General features: G+C 49.0%; 1 protein-coding gene across 2 annotated transcripts in view; it reads right to left on the reverse strand.

Annotated features, from left to right (window-relative positions):
* The window catches only part of slc7a11 (solute carrier family 7 member 11), a 195,422-nt gene that overhangs the window by 54,627 nt on the left and 125,496 nt on the right, over positions 1–15,299 (reverse strand). For both annotated transcript variants that reach the window (XM_088390002.1, XM_088389996.1), the window contains exon 5: positions 14,798–14,897. In XM_088390002.1, coding sequence (XP_088246128.1) covers positions 14,798–14,897 — 100 coding nt within the window. The remainder of the gene's footprint in view (positions 1–14,797; positions 14,898–15,299) is intronic.

Consider the following 15,299-nt stretch of genomic DNA (forward strand, 5'->3'; position numbering starts at 1 on the left):
GTTCCACTGTCACAAATTCAAAATATATACCTCAATTTTAAAGGGATAATTCACATGCACATGTACCAATGCACTTGCATTCATGAAAAGTTAATAGTTTTCTTTAATAGTGTCCATAATTGATTTGATAACTTTATTCATTACATTGTTTAATGTACATGTGTACATTGTTTCTTCATCTTTCATGAAACAATGGGACCGTTTTTAAGTTATCATAGTAAACTGTGTGATTGCTGTCTGTCACTAGCCTCAGATGTCCAGTGTCACTATATGCTTGTGGTTCAAGTTTGTTATCACACCAGCCGTGACCGACTGCCCGTCTCCGACCACAATCGTGCAGACGCCAGCCCCAATCTATCGCCCGACCATGACCACGTCTTTGCTTCATCTCTTGGACTACGCCTTCCCTGATTTCCACTTCCCATCTTCCCCAAGAGATCAAATAAAACAGTGTTACGCAACTGGTCGTCCTGTCCGCTTAGTGCGACAGAACGTACTGACCAGATCCATGACCAGCGTACAGTTTGGCACGATGGATCGACTCATACACACAGAGGAGTGGCTAGAAGGGCTCTCGGAGGAGGTCAAGAACCTCACCCAGATGTTCCACCAGTTCCTCCGGGTTGCTAGGACCACCGCTCCGCCATCCGCTCCCATCCGACGGCCTCAACTCCTTTCCACCGCTGGGGTTTCGGCTCCCACTGCACCGCTGATGACACCACCGAATGGTCCAGAGCCCAAGGTGGGACACCCCGAGCGGTTTGGCAGCGATCCCCGACGAGTTTCTATCAAGCTGCCGCATTCAATTCGCCCTCCGGCCACGGACCTTGGCCTCGGAGGTAGCCAAGGTAGGGTACGCCATAACGCACCTTGCTGGGAAGGCTCAGTTATGGGGCACCGCGGAATTCGACCGCCATACCCCGACGAGCTCCAACTTCGAGGCGTTCGCAGCCAAAATCTTCAAGGTTTTCAAAGTGTGTTTGTCCGGCACCAAAACCGCCCGGGAGCTCCTCTGGATCCGCCAGGGGAGCCGCCCATTGATCGACCACGCGCTGGACTTCTGCATTACAGCGCGTCATAGTTCGTGAAGCCCGGCGTCGATCACGGACTATATCAAGGATGATCGAGCCACGAGGTTGGCCCTGCCTTTACCTCAAGTCGACAGAGGAAAGCCTAACGAGGTCCTCCCCAGACGAGCGACGCCAATGACGCGCACGTTGGCCTGTGCTTCTATTGTTGGGACAAAGGTCATCGGGTAGCGACTTGCCCGTCAAAAGACGAGCTCATGCGGGGAACAGGGAATATGTTTGAGCTGGACGTCGATCCCCGCTCCCTCCTGTCATAAGACTTTGCTACCAGTTCGACTCATGCTCGCCCAGGAGACTCACGGCCTTTCTGCACTGGTGGACTCCGGAGCAGAGGTCAACATCATGGACACCAGCCTCGCCCAGCGGTTATGAGTCGGCTCTCTGCTTCTACCGGGGTCCAGTCAGGCACATCACCCCCTCATCCCCCGTTGACAGTACTCTTATCTGGCAACCACCAAGAAACCATCTAGTTTCACCTTCTGTCCGCACCCGCAACCATCCAAGTTGGACCTAAGGAATACCTTGTTCGCATCCGGGAGACAGACAAACAATGGCCACTATGAGTATCTGGTTGTTCGGCCTCACCAATGCCCATGCCGTCTTCCAAGCAGTGGTAAGCGACGTCCTCTGGGACATGCTCAACCGCTTCATCTCCGTTTACCTGGATGACACCCTCATCCTCTCCCGGTTCAAGGAAGAACATAGTCTGTCCTCCGCCACCTCCCTGAAAACTTATGAAGCCGGAGAAGTGCGAGTTCCATGCAAAGTCGGTGTCCTTCCTGGATTACATCATTGCCAAGGGCAGCATAAGGATGAACCCGGCAAAAGCAGAGGTGGTTACTTCTTGGCCCACCACAAGGAAAAGGCTGCAACAATTTCTTGGGTTCGCCAACTTTTACAGAGGTTTTATAAGGAATTACAGTTCGGTTGCCACTGACCTCACCAGCATCGCCGTCCGCTACCAAAAGACTCACACTGCCGACAAGGCATTCATAGAAATGAGACGCTTCACCACCGCTCCCATCCTGCGGATGCCCGACCCTGGGTGACAATTTGTACTCGAGGTCGATGCCTTGGTTGTCGGGGTGGGGGCTGTTCTGTCTCACCACTCCAGTCCAGATGAGAAGTCAAGTCAAGTGAAGTCAAGTTTATTTGTATAGCCCTAAATCACAAACAGTCTCAAAGGGCTTCACATAGCCAAAATTGACAATTATTCTCAAAGCATCCTCTGATCTTAAGCTCCTAAAAGGGCAAGGAAAAACTCAAAAAAACCCTGCCAGGGGAAAATGAGAAACCTTGAGAAGGGACCACAGATGGAAGGATTCCCCTTTCAGGATCACCAGGTTGTAATGGATGCAGAGAGGGCACAAGTAATACATAATATGAAAATCAATGAAAAAAATGAATGTCGGAGGTGCCCGCGACTGTCCTGGCAGTGTCTTCAAGGGGGTTGAGCTGCAGTTTCTTCATCTTGAATTGGTCCCCGAGAATCCAGCTAGCCGCTATCAGCTTTTGAGCCACCTAACCCCCTCCCCAGCCAGGGAGGGGGTGGGCAGAGAGAACAACACAAATTCCGGCCAAATCGGCCACTCCAAGTTAGTTAAAGGCCATCTCATAGAAATGTGTCTTTAAACGTGTCTTAAATGTTTCTACTGAGGTAGTAGTTCTAATATCCATTGGTAGGGCCTTCCAAAGCTCTGGAGCCCGAATAGAGAATGCTCTAGACCCTGCAGACATTTTCTTGGCCCTCGGTGTAACTAAAAGACTAGCGTTTTGCGAACGAAGGTTACGAGACGGAACATAAGGAACGACTAGGTCGACGAGATATGAAGGCGCTAAGTGATTTATAGGTTAGTAGAAGAACCTTGAAGTCACATCTTAAATGGACTGGGAGCCAATGTAATTTGGCTAATATTGGGGTAATGTGATCAAATTTTCTTGACCGTGAGAGCAGCCTCGCAGCGGCATTTTGCACTAACTGTAGACTTTTGATACTGGACTTAGGAAGACCAGAGAATAATACATTACAGTAGTCCAGGCGCGACGTGACGAACGCATGTATAATAGTTTCCGCATCCCTGGTAGAGAGGATAGGACGAATCTTAGCAATATTACGAAGGTGAAAAAACGCAATCCTGGTTATATTCTTAATGTGTTTTTGAAAGGAGAGCGTTTGGTCAAATATTACCCCGAGATTAGTTACCGTCTCACTCTGAGTGATAGTACGGTTATCTATAGTTATAGTGGTTTCCTTAAATAAGTGTTGATAACGAGTAGGACCAATTATCAACATCTCAGTTTTATCTGGGTTAAGACGAAGGAAGTTGAGAGACATCCATTGCTTGATCTCCGCAAGGCACGCCTCGAGATTACAACAGTCCCGCGGATCTGTCATCGATAACGGCATATATAATTGGGTGTCATCCGCATAGCATTGAAAGCTAATATTATATTTACGTATTATGTCCCCAAGCGGAATCATATAAATATTAAATAAAATCGGTCCGAGTACCGATCCCTGTGGGACACCACACGTAACGTTATAAAGCTCAGAGGACGTATTGCCATGGACCACTCGGTGCGTCCTGTCTGATAGATAGGAATTGAACCAGCTTAGTGCTGACCCTGAGATACCAACACAACTTTTAAGACGCCCTAATAAAATATCGAAGTCTACAGTGTCAAAGGCAGCACTAAGATCGAGTAGTAACAATACAGACGACGTATTTGAATCCATAGCTATGAGGAGATCATTAGTCACTTTAGCAAGTGCTGTCTCTGTAGAATGATTAGCTCTAAAACCAGACTGAAAAGAGTCATATCGATTGTTAGCGACCATGTAATCAATAAGCTGCTGCGCTACTACTTTTTCGAGAAGTTTTGCTATGAATGGGAGGTTTGAAACTGGCCTATAATTACTGAGACAGTCCGGGTCAAGATTTGCTCGCTTAAGTAGCGGTTTAATAATAGCGGTTTTAAAGGCTGTTGGCACTATCCCAGAGGAAACAGACAGATTGATTATATTTAAGACGGACGGTCCTAAAATTGGAAATAATTCTTTAAGTAGTTTGGCTGGAAGCGGGTCGAGTAAACATGTTGTTTGTTTAGCCGTACTAACCAATTTTGTAAGCATTTCAAGGGACACGCTTTTAAAATTTGAGAGGGTTATTGCATGATCCCCAGCGCTAGTAACCGGCGGAGCGATTGGAATGGTATTCTTGATCTCGTCCCTAATGGACTCAATCTTTTGAGCAAAAAATTTCATAAACTCGTCAGCTGAGTGGAAGGAGCTATCGGGGGTTAGCTTTGCCACTGTATCAAATAGGTATTTAGGATTGTTTTTATTAAGATTAATGACTTGCGAAAAATAACGGGTTTTTGCTAAAATAAGCGCATCTTTATATTTCAGGAGGCTGTCCTTCCATGCCTGATGGAAAACCTCAAGTTTGGTTAAACGCCATCTGCGCTCATGCTTTCTACATAATTGTTTAAACGTACGTGTTTCATCTGTGAACCACGGAGTTGGCCATCAACGGCAAGTTTTAAGACATAGCGGTGCCACAGAGTCGATGGCTTTTAATAATGTCGCATTGAATTCATTTGTAACATTATCAATAGAGCCGCTGTATGCGGGAAACATGGCGGTTGCCGGCGACAGTAACTCAGATAGCGCAGTTGCAGTCATGGAGTTAAAATTACGGCTGCTATAATTCTGATTGCTCTCTTGTCTTTGACAAGGAACTAAAATTTCAAATTGTATTAAGAAATGATCAGACAGAACAGTAGTGTATGGCAGTACTGCTATATTTGAGGTTGCTAGTCCCCGGGATAATACCAGATCTAAGGTATTTCCATTCTTATGCGTTGCTACCTGTACAGCTTGCGTAAAACCAAACGTATCGATTAAAGTTTGAAATGCCGAAGTCAGTGGTTCTGACGGTGAATTTATGTGGATGTTGAAATCACCCATGATAACTATATTATCTGCATTTGTCACTACATCAGCCACAAATTTTGAAAATTCATCCAGGAAGCCAGAGTAAGCCCCGGGTGGGCGGTAAATAACAACAAGATAGAATGACGGTAACGCAGTGGATCGCACAATGAGAACTTCAAATGTTTTAAATACTTGAATTGAGCGAGGCCTAAATCTAAGCTCAGAATTTGAGATGAGGGCGACACCCCCACCCTTTTTTCGAGGACGTGCCACATGCGAGCTCACAAAATTTGGAGGCGAGGCCTCGTTAAGTGGCAGCAGTTCATTAGGTTTTAACCAGGTCCAAAAACGCAAAGACCAAAAACGTTTAGATTATGTTCCGTGATAAGGTCATTGACGAGAACTGCTTTCGTATGAAGTGATCTAATATTCATAAAACCGAATTTAAGTGTAATCGGTTGATCAGGGTGCGTATCTATCGAAGGATTTTTAAACGGGATGCGAGTAAAATTGTGTTCTCTAGGCCTAATATCACCTCTCAAAAGTTTATTAGGGCGGTGGGATGAAACGACCGTGGGAATTTGATGATGAATATTTGTTACACATGTGAAGTTATCTAAAACAGGCACCGTTTCATCAGCAAGACCGGTCGGGACGGAGTGATTGGATTTGTCTACTGCCCCAGTAGAAAATGTGTTTATGTGTACTGCAGCACTATTTAAACTGTCGCGCTCTAGTCTACACGAGGAGCTATGTGTATGCTGAAAGTCTAGCCTAGCGCTAGTTAACTTTAACTTAACAGACTCCAAACCCATCCTCACAGGTGGTCTAATCACCTGTGCCCTGGCCTGCTCTAGAGTGACCTGTCATGAGTGGCTCAAACAGTAATCTATATTCCTAGAAAGAGTGAAGGCGCCTTCACGGTTAGGGTGAAGGCCGTCCTTCCTCAGCAGGTCGGGGCGGCCCCAGAAGGATGACCAGTTATCTATAAAATACAGTCCCTGCTTTTTACAGAACCCAGCCATCCATCGGTTAAGGGAGACTAATCTACTAAACCTCTCATCAGTGCCTCTCCCAGGCAGGGGGCCAGAGACAAATACTCGATGCCGACTCATCTTTCTGGCAAGATCACAAGTCCTCGCTATGTTTTTCTTTGTGATCTCTGATTGTCTCATCCTAACATCATTGGAGCCGACGTGTATCACTATGTCCGAGTAGCTAGTGTTGGCGGAACTACGCTGTTGACTAGGCCTATTGCGAGTCAGCTCCCTAAGATTAGCTTCTATGTCGGGTGCTCTGCCCCCAGGAATACACATTACCGTGGCTGGATTTTTAAGCGTAATGTTTTGGGTAATGGAGTCGCCTATGACCAAAGTGCGAGGGCCAGTAGACCGAGTTGACTTTGGACGGCTATGCGTCTTACCTGGCTCATCGCGATTAGCAAGCCGCTTGGGGCTAATGACTACAGCCCGCGTCTGTGTCCGCCGCAACTACTGTTATCGCACTATTCTGCTCTAACTGGCGGACACGTCCCTCTAGCAGAGACAACCTCTCTAAGAGAAGGGTGCAGTTGGTGCACGAAGCCGTACATACCTCTTGGTCCGCTGCCATACTTTGTGTCCGAAGAGCGACGATCTGTCAGAACAACCGCACCGAACAACCGAAGCTGCACCCATGTACCTTCATCTCCCGCCGTCTGTCGACCGCGGAACGTAAACACAACATCGGCAATCGAGAACTCCTCGCGGTAAAGCTGACCCTGGAAGAGTGGAGGCACTGGCTCGAGGGTGCGGCTATTCCCTTCCTGGTCTGGACAGACCATCGTAATTTAGAGTAGTTGAGGACAGCCAAGAGACTGAACTCCTGTCAAGCCCGCTCGTCCTTGTTCTTCGGGAGGTTCAACTTCACACTCTCCTATTGGCCGGGGTCCCGCAATGCCAAGACGGACGCACTGTCGTGTGCCTTTCCAGGAGGGGAGGAGAAGGAGACTGCGGCCCCCACCATCCTTCCCGACTCAGTCATGGTGGCCAACATTTCCTGGGACATTGAGGACAGAGTAAAGGCGGCAGTCCGGAATCAGCCCGGACCCAGTGCCTGCTCGGAGGACCGCCTCTTTGTGGCAGGTAACCTCCGTTCTTCCATTCTGCAGTGGGCACAGACGCCCATCTGACCTGTCATCCCGGAGCCGCCCGCACGGAGGTCTCGGTCGCCCAGCACTTCTGGTGGCCCACCCTGAGGGAGGACATCCACGACTACATCAGGGCCTGCCCCGTCTGCAATCGGTGCAAGGCATCCAACGGTCTTCCGGCCTGTCTCCTCCAACCACTGTCCATTCTTCATCACTCCTGGTCTCACCTGGCAATAGACTTTGTGACTGGCCTGCCTCATCCGAGGGGCACACGGTAATCCTCATCATTGCTGACTGCTTCAGTAAAATGGCATGCTTTGTCCCGTTACCCAAAATACCCACAGTGAAGCAAACAGCCCAGATACTATTACGGAAGGTATTCCGATGTCACGGCCTTCCACCGGACACCGTCTCAGATCGGGGGCTGCAATTCGACTCCACCTTCTTGGCGGAATTCTGCCACCTCCGAGAGGCCACGGCCAGCCTCACCTTCAGTTTTCATCCTCAGTCCAATGGACAGGTGTCAATCAAGTAAGTCCCTCCGCTGCATGTCATCAAGCAATCAGCGTGGGTCGGTCCAGCAACTGCCATGGGTGGAGTATGCGCACAAGGCGCTCCCGAGTTCTGCCACAGACCTATTCCCTACCAGCGGACGCTTTTTGACCATCAGGAGTGCAGTGCCGGTTGCTCGTCGGTCCTGGCATGCATCCGCCGCTACCATCGGGTTTGGGCCAGGGCCCGTCTCCTCCGCACTGTCGCCAGCTACTACACTTGCCAGGCCAATCGGCGCCGGATGCCAGCTCCGACTTACCGAGTAGGTCACTGAGTGTGGCTCTTGGTGTTTCCACTCCAGGCGGAATCTCTAAAATTGGCGCCTCACTCTGTGGGACCTTTCCCCATCCACAAGGTTATCAGCACTTCTGCCATCCGCCTCCACCTTCCAAGCTCCATGAGGGTCCACCCCACGTTCCACCTGTCGCGGGTGAGGCCCGTCCACAACAGCCCGCTGACTCCCACGCCAGCACTGCCAACTCTCGCCTCATCAATGGGGATCCCGTGTATACGGTCCACTCCCTGCTCCAGTCCTGTCAGCCATGCCGAGGTATCCAATACCTGGTCGACTGGGAGGGCTACAATGACTCCCATTGCTGCTGGGTGCCAGCCCGCTGATTTCTTGACCCAGATCTCATCGCCGAGTTCTACTGCCTGCATCTTGACCAGCCCGCCCACTGGAGGTGGCGTCCAAGGGGTTCCGGCAGTGCCGCAGCGCCCGACCACGCATGTCGCTCTGCACCTTCTGCCATGTCCTCTGTTCCGGATGTTCTGGTGCCTCCACTCCCGGTATTGATTCCTGATGTGTTGATTCGAACACCTCTGCTGAGAACTGATTCTCTGCGGCGTATTGATCCATTCCTGTTATGGCCGTTAGAAAAAATGCATGTAAAGTCGCTGCATGATCGCGTAATGTTTTTAATGTTTAATTACCATTTGTAAGAGAATACACACAAAGATGATTGTCAGGAAAGAGATGATTATTTAGGGACGCATAACGTAACAGCGCAACAGGGGTTCACAGCCTTTTTATGAGTGTATAAGTGTATTAGTTATGAGAAAAATCACGGGAAAAAAAACCTTCCTATCCTTTAGATAAAGAGGTTATGGCTTTGCTGTATGTTACTGGTATTTTACTAATTAACTTGTAACACTAGTCGATTTACAATACAATACAAATGTATATAGCGCATTTCCCAATACCTGCAGTTGTCTCAAAGCTTTGATAATATAAAATTGGTGAAAATAACTTTCCTCTCCACATAGCTTACGGTAGTGTTCAGGATGACAGTAGTGCTTATGACTAAAAAGATGAATCCAGATTTAAGGTATGTATTTTATTGTTACATCGGAAACAAGGTACCCGTAGATTCAGTAGATTTTCACAAATCCAACAAGACCAAGCATTCATGATATATATATATATGCACACGCTTAAGGCTGTGAAATTGGGCTATTAGTAAGAAAAAGTAGATAAGAGTCTGTTCACAATAATAGTAGTGTGAAATTTCTATCACTATATTCAGTGAGTTTATCAATTTTGTGGAACTAGCAAGTGTGAATCAGAGGTCCCCAATTTAAGGTTGAAGCCAACACCTGTTGGACATGCTTTTCTCTTTGAAAGCCTCAGGAAAATACCATTCAAGACATTGTTCAGAAGAACATTGATTGATTAAAAAAGGTGATTGGAGAGGGGAAAGCTTCTACTCGGGTGCAAAAAAAATTACAAGACTGTGTGTGAAATGACCCCGAAACTCTGAATTGAAGCCACAGTTCTCAGTGAAGACAGTGAAGCATGGCAACGCAACCTTTCTTATATGGGCATGGGTTTCCTGCTATGGTGTTGGGCCTATACTATATCACATACCAAGTACAGCAGTATTTTGGATAATTTTGAATATGTCAAAATACTTCGAGGGGCCATGATGCCTTATGCTGAAGAGGACATGTCACAAGTCTTCGTTCAACGAGTTGGGTAACTTTCCACCACACACACTGCTAGCTGCCACGCCCACCACGTTAATCCTCAATCATACACTTACCAATCAGGAACCTCCCCGTAAACAGCGCTCATCTCTGCTACCTGTCCCTTGTTCGCTCGTGTGTGTGTGTGTGTGTGTGCGCGCGCATGTGTGTGCATGTGTGCGTGCGTGTGTGTGCGTGTGTACGTGCGTGTGTGCGTGCATGTGTGTGTGTTTAAGCAAAAGTCTCCCATCACTCAGTTTCAGTCCATCTGTGCTGCTACCCGTTCCTGCTCGCTGGGTTTCTCTCCCAAAACTGATCTGCCTGACCAGACCTTGGTTGCTCTGGACCCTGCCCGACCGGACTACGATTTTTTTGGACCTTGCCCGACCCGACTGCGATTTTGCTGACCCTTGCCTGATCCAACGACAATTGCTCTCCTGCCCCGATATCCCCCACCTAACTGCCTCTCAGCACTGTGAGCGACAACCATGTTCTGGCACCAGCAGCCAATCGACCCAGACTACTCCTCTGCCTTTGCCCCACTTGGACTCTCCTTCCTTCCCAGCCCAAACTATTCCGCTGCCGCCACCCTGCCCAGATCCCCATTCTTCCCATTCCCCTTTTCCTTGCTTTTTCTCAATAAACTTGCGTTGGTGTTGCACTTGGTTGTTCTGCCTTTGTTGTTCTGCAGTACGACAGACCAAGACCAGCATACAAACTCTCTGCCATGGACCACCTTGAATGCGCCAAGAAGGAGGTCACCCAGAATTCTGGTGATGTTACTTCGCTGGTCCAGCTCGGCTGGCAGCAACAAGAGCAGCTCCAGCAACAACACCAGCAGCTGGCCCAAGCTCTTCAGGCTTTCAGAATCGTAGCCTCCCAGCCTGCCTCCATCGGATCTGCGCAACTCCTGCCTGAACCTAACAATCTGCCTTCAGTGGCTACATTCTCGGCTCCTGACATTCCGGGACCCAAGGTCAGACACCCCAAACTGTTTGACGGTGATCCCCGACAGGTGCGAGCGCTCCTGACAAGCTGCAGGGTCCGATTCTCCCTGTAACCCCGGACCTTTGTGATAGAGGGTGCCAGAGTCGGGTACGTCATCACCCATCTGAACGGATGAGCTCTGGGGTGCACCAGTTCATATGACCTCACTGGCCATGGCAAAGTCCTAACCGCGCTTGGCGGCAACTCTGGGGACATGAACCGCAATCGGCGGCAACTCTGGGACATGAACCGCAATCAGCGGCTACTCTGGGACATGAATCGCAATCGGCAGCTACTCGGGGACATGAACCACAATTGGCAGCTACTCGGGGGGACATGACCCGCAATCGGCAGCTACTCGGGGGACATGAACCGCAATCGGCAGCTACTCGGGGGGACATAAACTGCGATTGGCGGCAACTCTGGAACACGAACCGCAATCGGCGGCAACTCTAGAACATAAAGCGCAATCGGCGGCAACTCAGGAACACGAACCGCAATCGGCAGCAACTCTGGAACGCGAACCGCAATCGGCGGCAACTCTGGAACACGAACCGCAATCGGCGGCAACTCTAGGGACATGAACCGCAATCGGCGGCAACTCGGAGACATGAACCGCAATCGGCGGCAACCTGGGGACATGAACCGCAATCGGCGGCATACGAAAAGTCAGAGCTGCAATCGGCTGCGTTTGGAAGTCTGGACCGCAATCAGCGGCATTTGGAAGGCGGGGCTGTGCGCAGCGGCAAGAGCCATCACGCGCCGCAGCAGTGGGAGTGGGGCCAGGGACGATCGTGGGTCCGGCGCAACTGGAACGAAGTCTGGCGACGGTCGCGGGTCCGGCGACACTGGAGTGGGGCCCGATGGTGGCCGCGAGTCCTGATGGCGCCGGGAGGAATTCCGATGGCAGCCGCGGGTCCGGCGTCGCGGGTGCAAAGTCCGATGACGGTCACGGAGCTGATGGCACCGGGAGGAACTCCGATGGCGGCCGCGAGTCCGGCGTCACTGAAGCGAAGTCCGAAGGCGGCCACGGAGCCAGTGCCGCTGGAACAAGCTCGGACGACGGACGTGGATCGGGCGTCAGAGCGGGAGCTGATAGAGGAGGTTGGTCCAGGTGCTGGTCGCTGAAGTGGTCGGATCATTCTGTCACGGAGCGGATGGGGCAGGGCGACCAAATGCAGCTTGGACCAGGGTTTATTGAAGGGAACTCAAGAGGCAAACTGACATGACTTAACAAACAATAACTTGACTGACTGACCGGGACGTGAAACAAGAAGACAGCAGGACATGAAGAAAGCAAGGCAATACGACAACAAAAACACAATGATCTGACCGGGAGTGAGGGGCAGACTGTACTTAAATACAAAACACGAAACACAAAGCAGGTGACCGTGGTTACATTGATTGAGGTGACACAGGAGGGGAGGGGCGACGCAAACAGAAACCATGACAACTTAGACACATAGTAACACGGCTGGGGACTAGACGTGACACCTCCTTTGCCTTGTTCGCGGAGATAAGGGTTTTCAACCTCGCCTCTGCGAGCTCTGACGCTTCCCATGAGCTCACGAAGATCCATCAAGGCAATCAAACAGTGGCAGACTATTCCATAGACTTCAAAACCTTGGTGAGATACAGCTCCTGGAACATGGCAGCAGTCATGGATGTTTTTTATCACATCATTGCGGGTTACGTCAAGGATGAGCTTGTGTCACGTGATCTGTCTAGCACCCTCGACGAAGCCATTGCCCTTGCAGCCTGCATTGACTGTCGAATTCAGGCTTGAAGAAGAGAGAATGGACGCCAGAGCCAGCCTACCAACCGTGGTCGGGTCGCCTTTTCCGTCAACCTGGCCTTCCATCCAGTCAAGCCAGTCTGAGCCCATGGAGATTTGTCGTGCTTCCCTCACTCCTGGTCACTACTGAATAGCACCAGCGGCGCTTCACGTCCAATGTGTGCCTGTACTTTGGGGGTGAAGGCCATAATGATGCTTCCTGCCCAGTTAAAACCCGGGGCACCCGGTGTAGGGTAATCTGTGTGAGCTTAACATGCCTCCTTCCCCTTTCCAGTCGTAAGCTACTGCTCCAAACCAGTCTCCTGTGAGCCAACAACACCCAAACTCTGGCCACCCTTGTTGACTTTGGAGCAGAGACAAACATAATGGATGTGGCTCTCGCCCGACAGTTGGGCATAGGCCACCATCTCTTAACCCCATCTGTTCCTGCATGAGCTCTGGATGGCCGTCCACTCGGCACGGTGACTCACGCCTCAGCCCCAGTAACGATGCTTCTGTCAGGCAATCATTGGGAGACTATCCAATTCCATCTGCAACCTGGTCAAGCTCTCATTCTGGGCTATCCCTGACTGTGCCAACGCAATCCTTTTCTTGACTGGGGAACTGGAATCGTAGTACATCAGTGGTGCGTGAGATGTCACCAGATTAGTTCAAAGGAGGCTGTCGTGACCACCAACCGCACACCTGCCACCCCTGCCACTGACTTGCAGTATTTACGAACTCTCGTCAGTCCCGGTGGTCTGTCTTTAACACAGTTTAATGTCACCTTCTCTTACCACTCTGATTTGCGCGACACTAAGACTGATGCCCTCTCCCGTTTGTCCCAGGAGGAGAACCCCAAGCCCATTCTCCCAGACTGGGAGCTGTGGTTGCTGCCCTCACCTGGGACATTGAGGGGCAGGTAAAGGCCATCCAGGATCAACCAGGTCCCACCACTTGCCACACCTAAGACCTCAGATTGCCAGGAACAAAGAGACAGCTTGTTCCTGGTCAGACGAATTCTGACCCTCCTCTGGTTGGAGCCTATCCCAGCTGACATCGGGCAGTAGGCAGTAGAGACCCTGAACTGGTAGTCAGCCAATCGCAGAGTACACATAGATAAACAACCATTCACAGTCACAATCACACAGGCGGACATTTTGGAGTGGTCTACCATGCATGTTTTTGGAATGTGGGCGGAATCTGAAGTACCCGGAGGAAATGTACGCAGGCACGGGGTAAACATACAAATCCCACACAGGAAGGCGTATCTCTGAAATGTGAATCAGTGATCCACCGTGCCGCAGTTTGAAAATAATACTTTTAAATTTGTAGGGTCAACAACAGATACTACTACTCTCTAATTGTGAACACCCCTTTTTCTACTTTTTTTTTTTTTTTTACAAATAGCTCAATTTCAGAGCCATATGAGAGTGCATATCACGAATGCTCGGTCTTGTTGTATTTGTAAAAATCTAGCGGTTCTACTGGTACCTTGTTTCCCATGTAACCCTAACAATATACTCAAAATCTGTAATAAGTCACATAGCACTACTATTATTCTGAAAACTATTGTACCTAATCACTTAAATACTGTACAATGGTTTCTCTCTCTAAGGACACCAACTTTGTTCAGTTTTATGTCTCACTTTAGGTGTAATTTGTTTTTGTTCTATTCATATGTCATTTTGGGAACATGACCTTTGGGCTTACACCGTTGTTTGGTTTGCCCATTTCTATTCCAAGTTGCTGTCACTCATCATCATCACGAGTGAAAGTTAGTGTTTCTTGCTCTGCTACTGAGTTTGGTTGCACTGTGTAATATAACGAGCTGAGCCCACCGCCACGTGTGCACAAGAGGTTTAGGTGAAACCAGTGACTAGTGTGGCTTTTTTCATGTTCAAGTTATGACATAAGTATTTGGTCAATAATGGCCTCGATCTGGGGCTCCACGCAAGATCTCCTGACATTCTCCCAATTCTCTTCTGGATAATCCAAATGCTCGCTAACGAAGTTCAGACGGGGCTGGACATGTATACGATTAAGCAGGGGGACATGTCTGGCACTCCATGATTTGAGTCCCTGGCGATGTAGTGTGTTACTGATGGTAGTCTTTGTTACTTTGGTCCCAGCTCTCTGCAGGTCCCCCCAGTGTGGTTCTGGGATTTTTGTTTACCATTCTTGTGATAATTCTGACCCCACGGGGTGAGATCTTGCATGGAGCCCTGGGCCATTATTGACCAAATACTTATTTTCGACCATAATTTGATTGATTATATTCGATAATCTAAATAGATAAAACCACGACTGGTGACGGTCATACCTACCACCCAGCATATGCATCCATCCGAGACGTTCATACCTACCACCCAGCATATGCATACATTCCAGAGTAAAAGGCCAGAGGTAAAGTTGAGAGGTCCATGTTGCTTCGTTGAAAGGCATTCTCAAAGTTGTGCGTCTCACCTATGTGCGCGCGTGTGTATGCACACGCAAACAAACACACACGCGCACACAACCACACGCACGCACACACATACACACACACACACACACACACACACGCACACTCATGAAAAGAGTCTAAAACAGACTTTTGAGACGATAATTATCTGCATTGGTGACGACATTCTTGCAACATGTAAAAGTTGCCCACTGTTTATGCTGTTCTTGGCCCTCTCAACAAATATATATATATATATATATATATATATATATATATATATATATATATATATATATATATATATATATATATATATATATATATATATATACCGTATTTTTTGGACTAAAAGTTGCTCCGGAGTACAAGTCGCATTTTGGGGGAAATTTATTTGACAAAATCCAACACCAGAAAAACAGGAT

The sequence above is a fragment of the Syngnathus floridae genome, chromosome 1 (genome assembly GCF_059516105.1).
Source record: "Syngnathus floridae isolate MCC-2025c chromosome 1, RoL_Sflo_1.0, whole genome shotgun sequence".
Lineage (NCBI taxonomy): Eukaryota > Metazoa > Chordata > Actinopteri > Syngnathiformes > Syngnathidae > Syngnathus > Syngnathus floridae.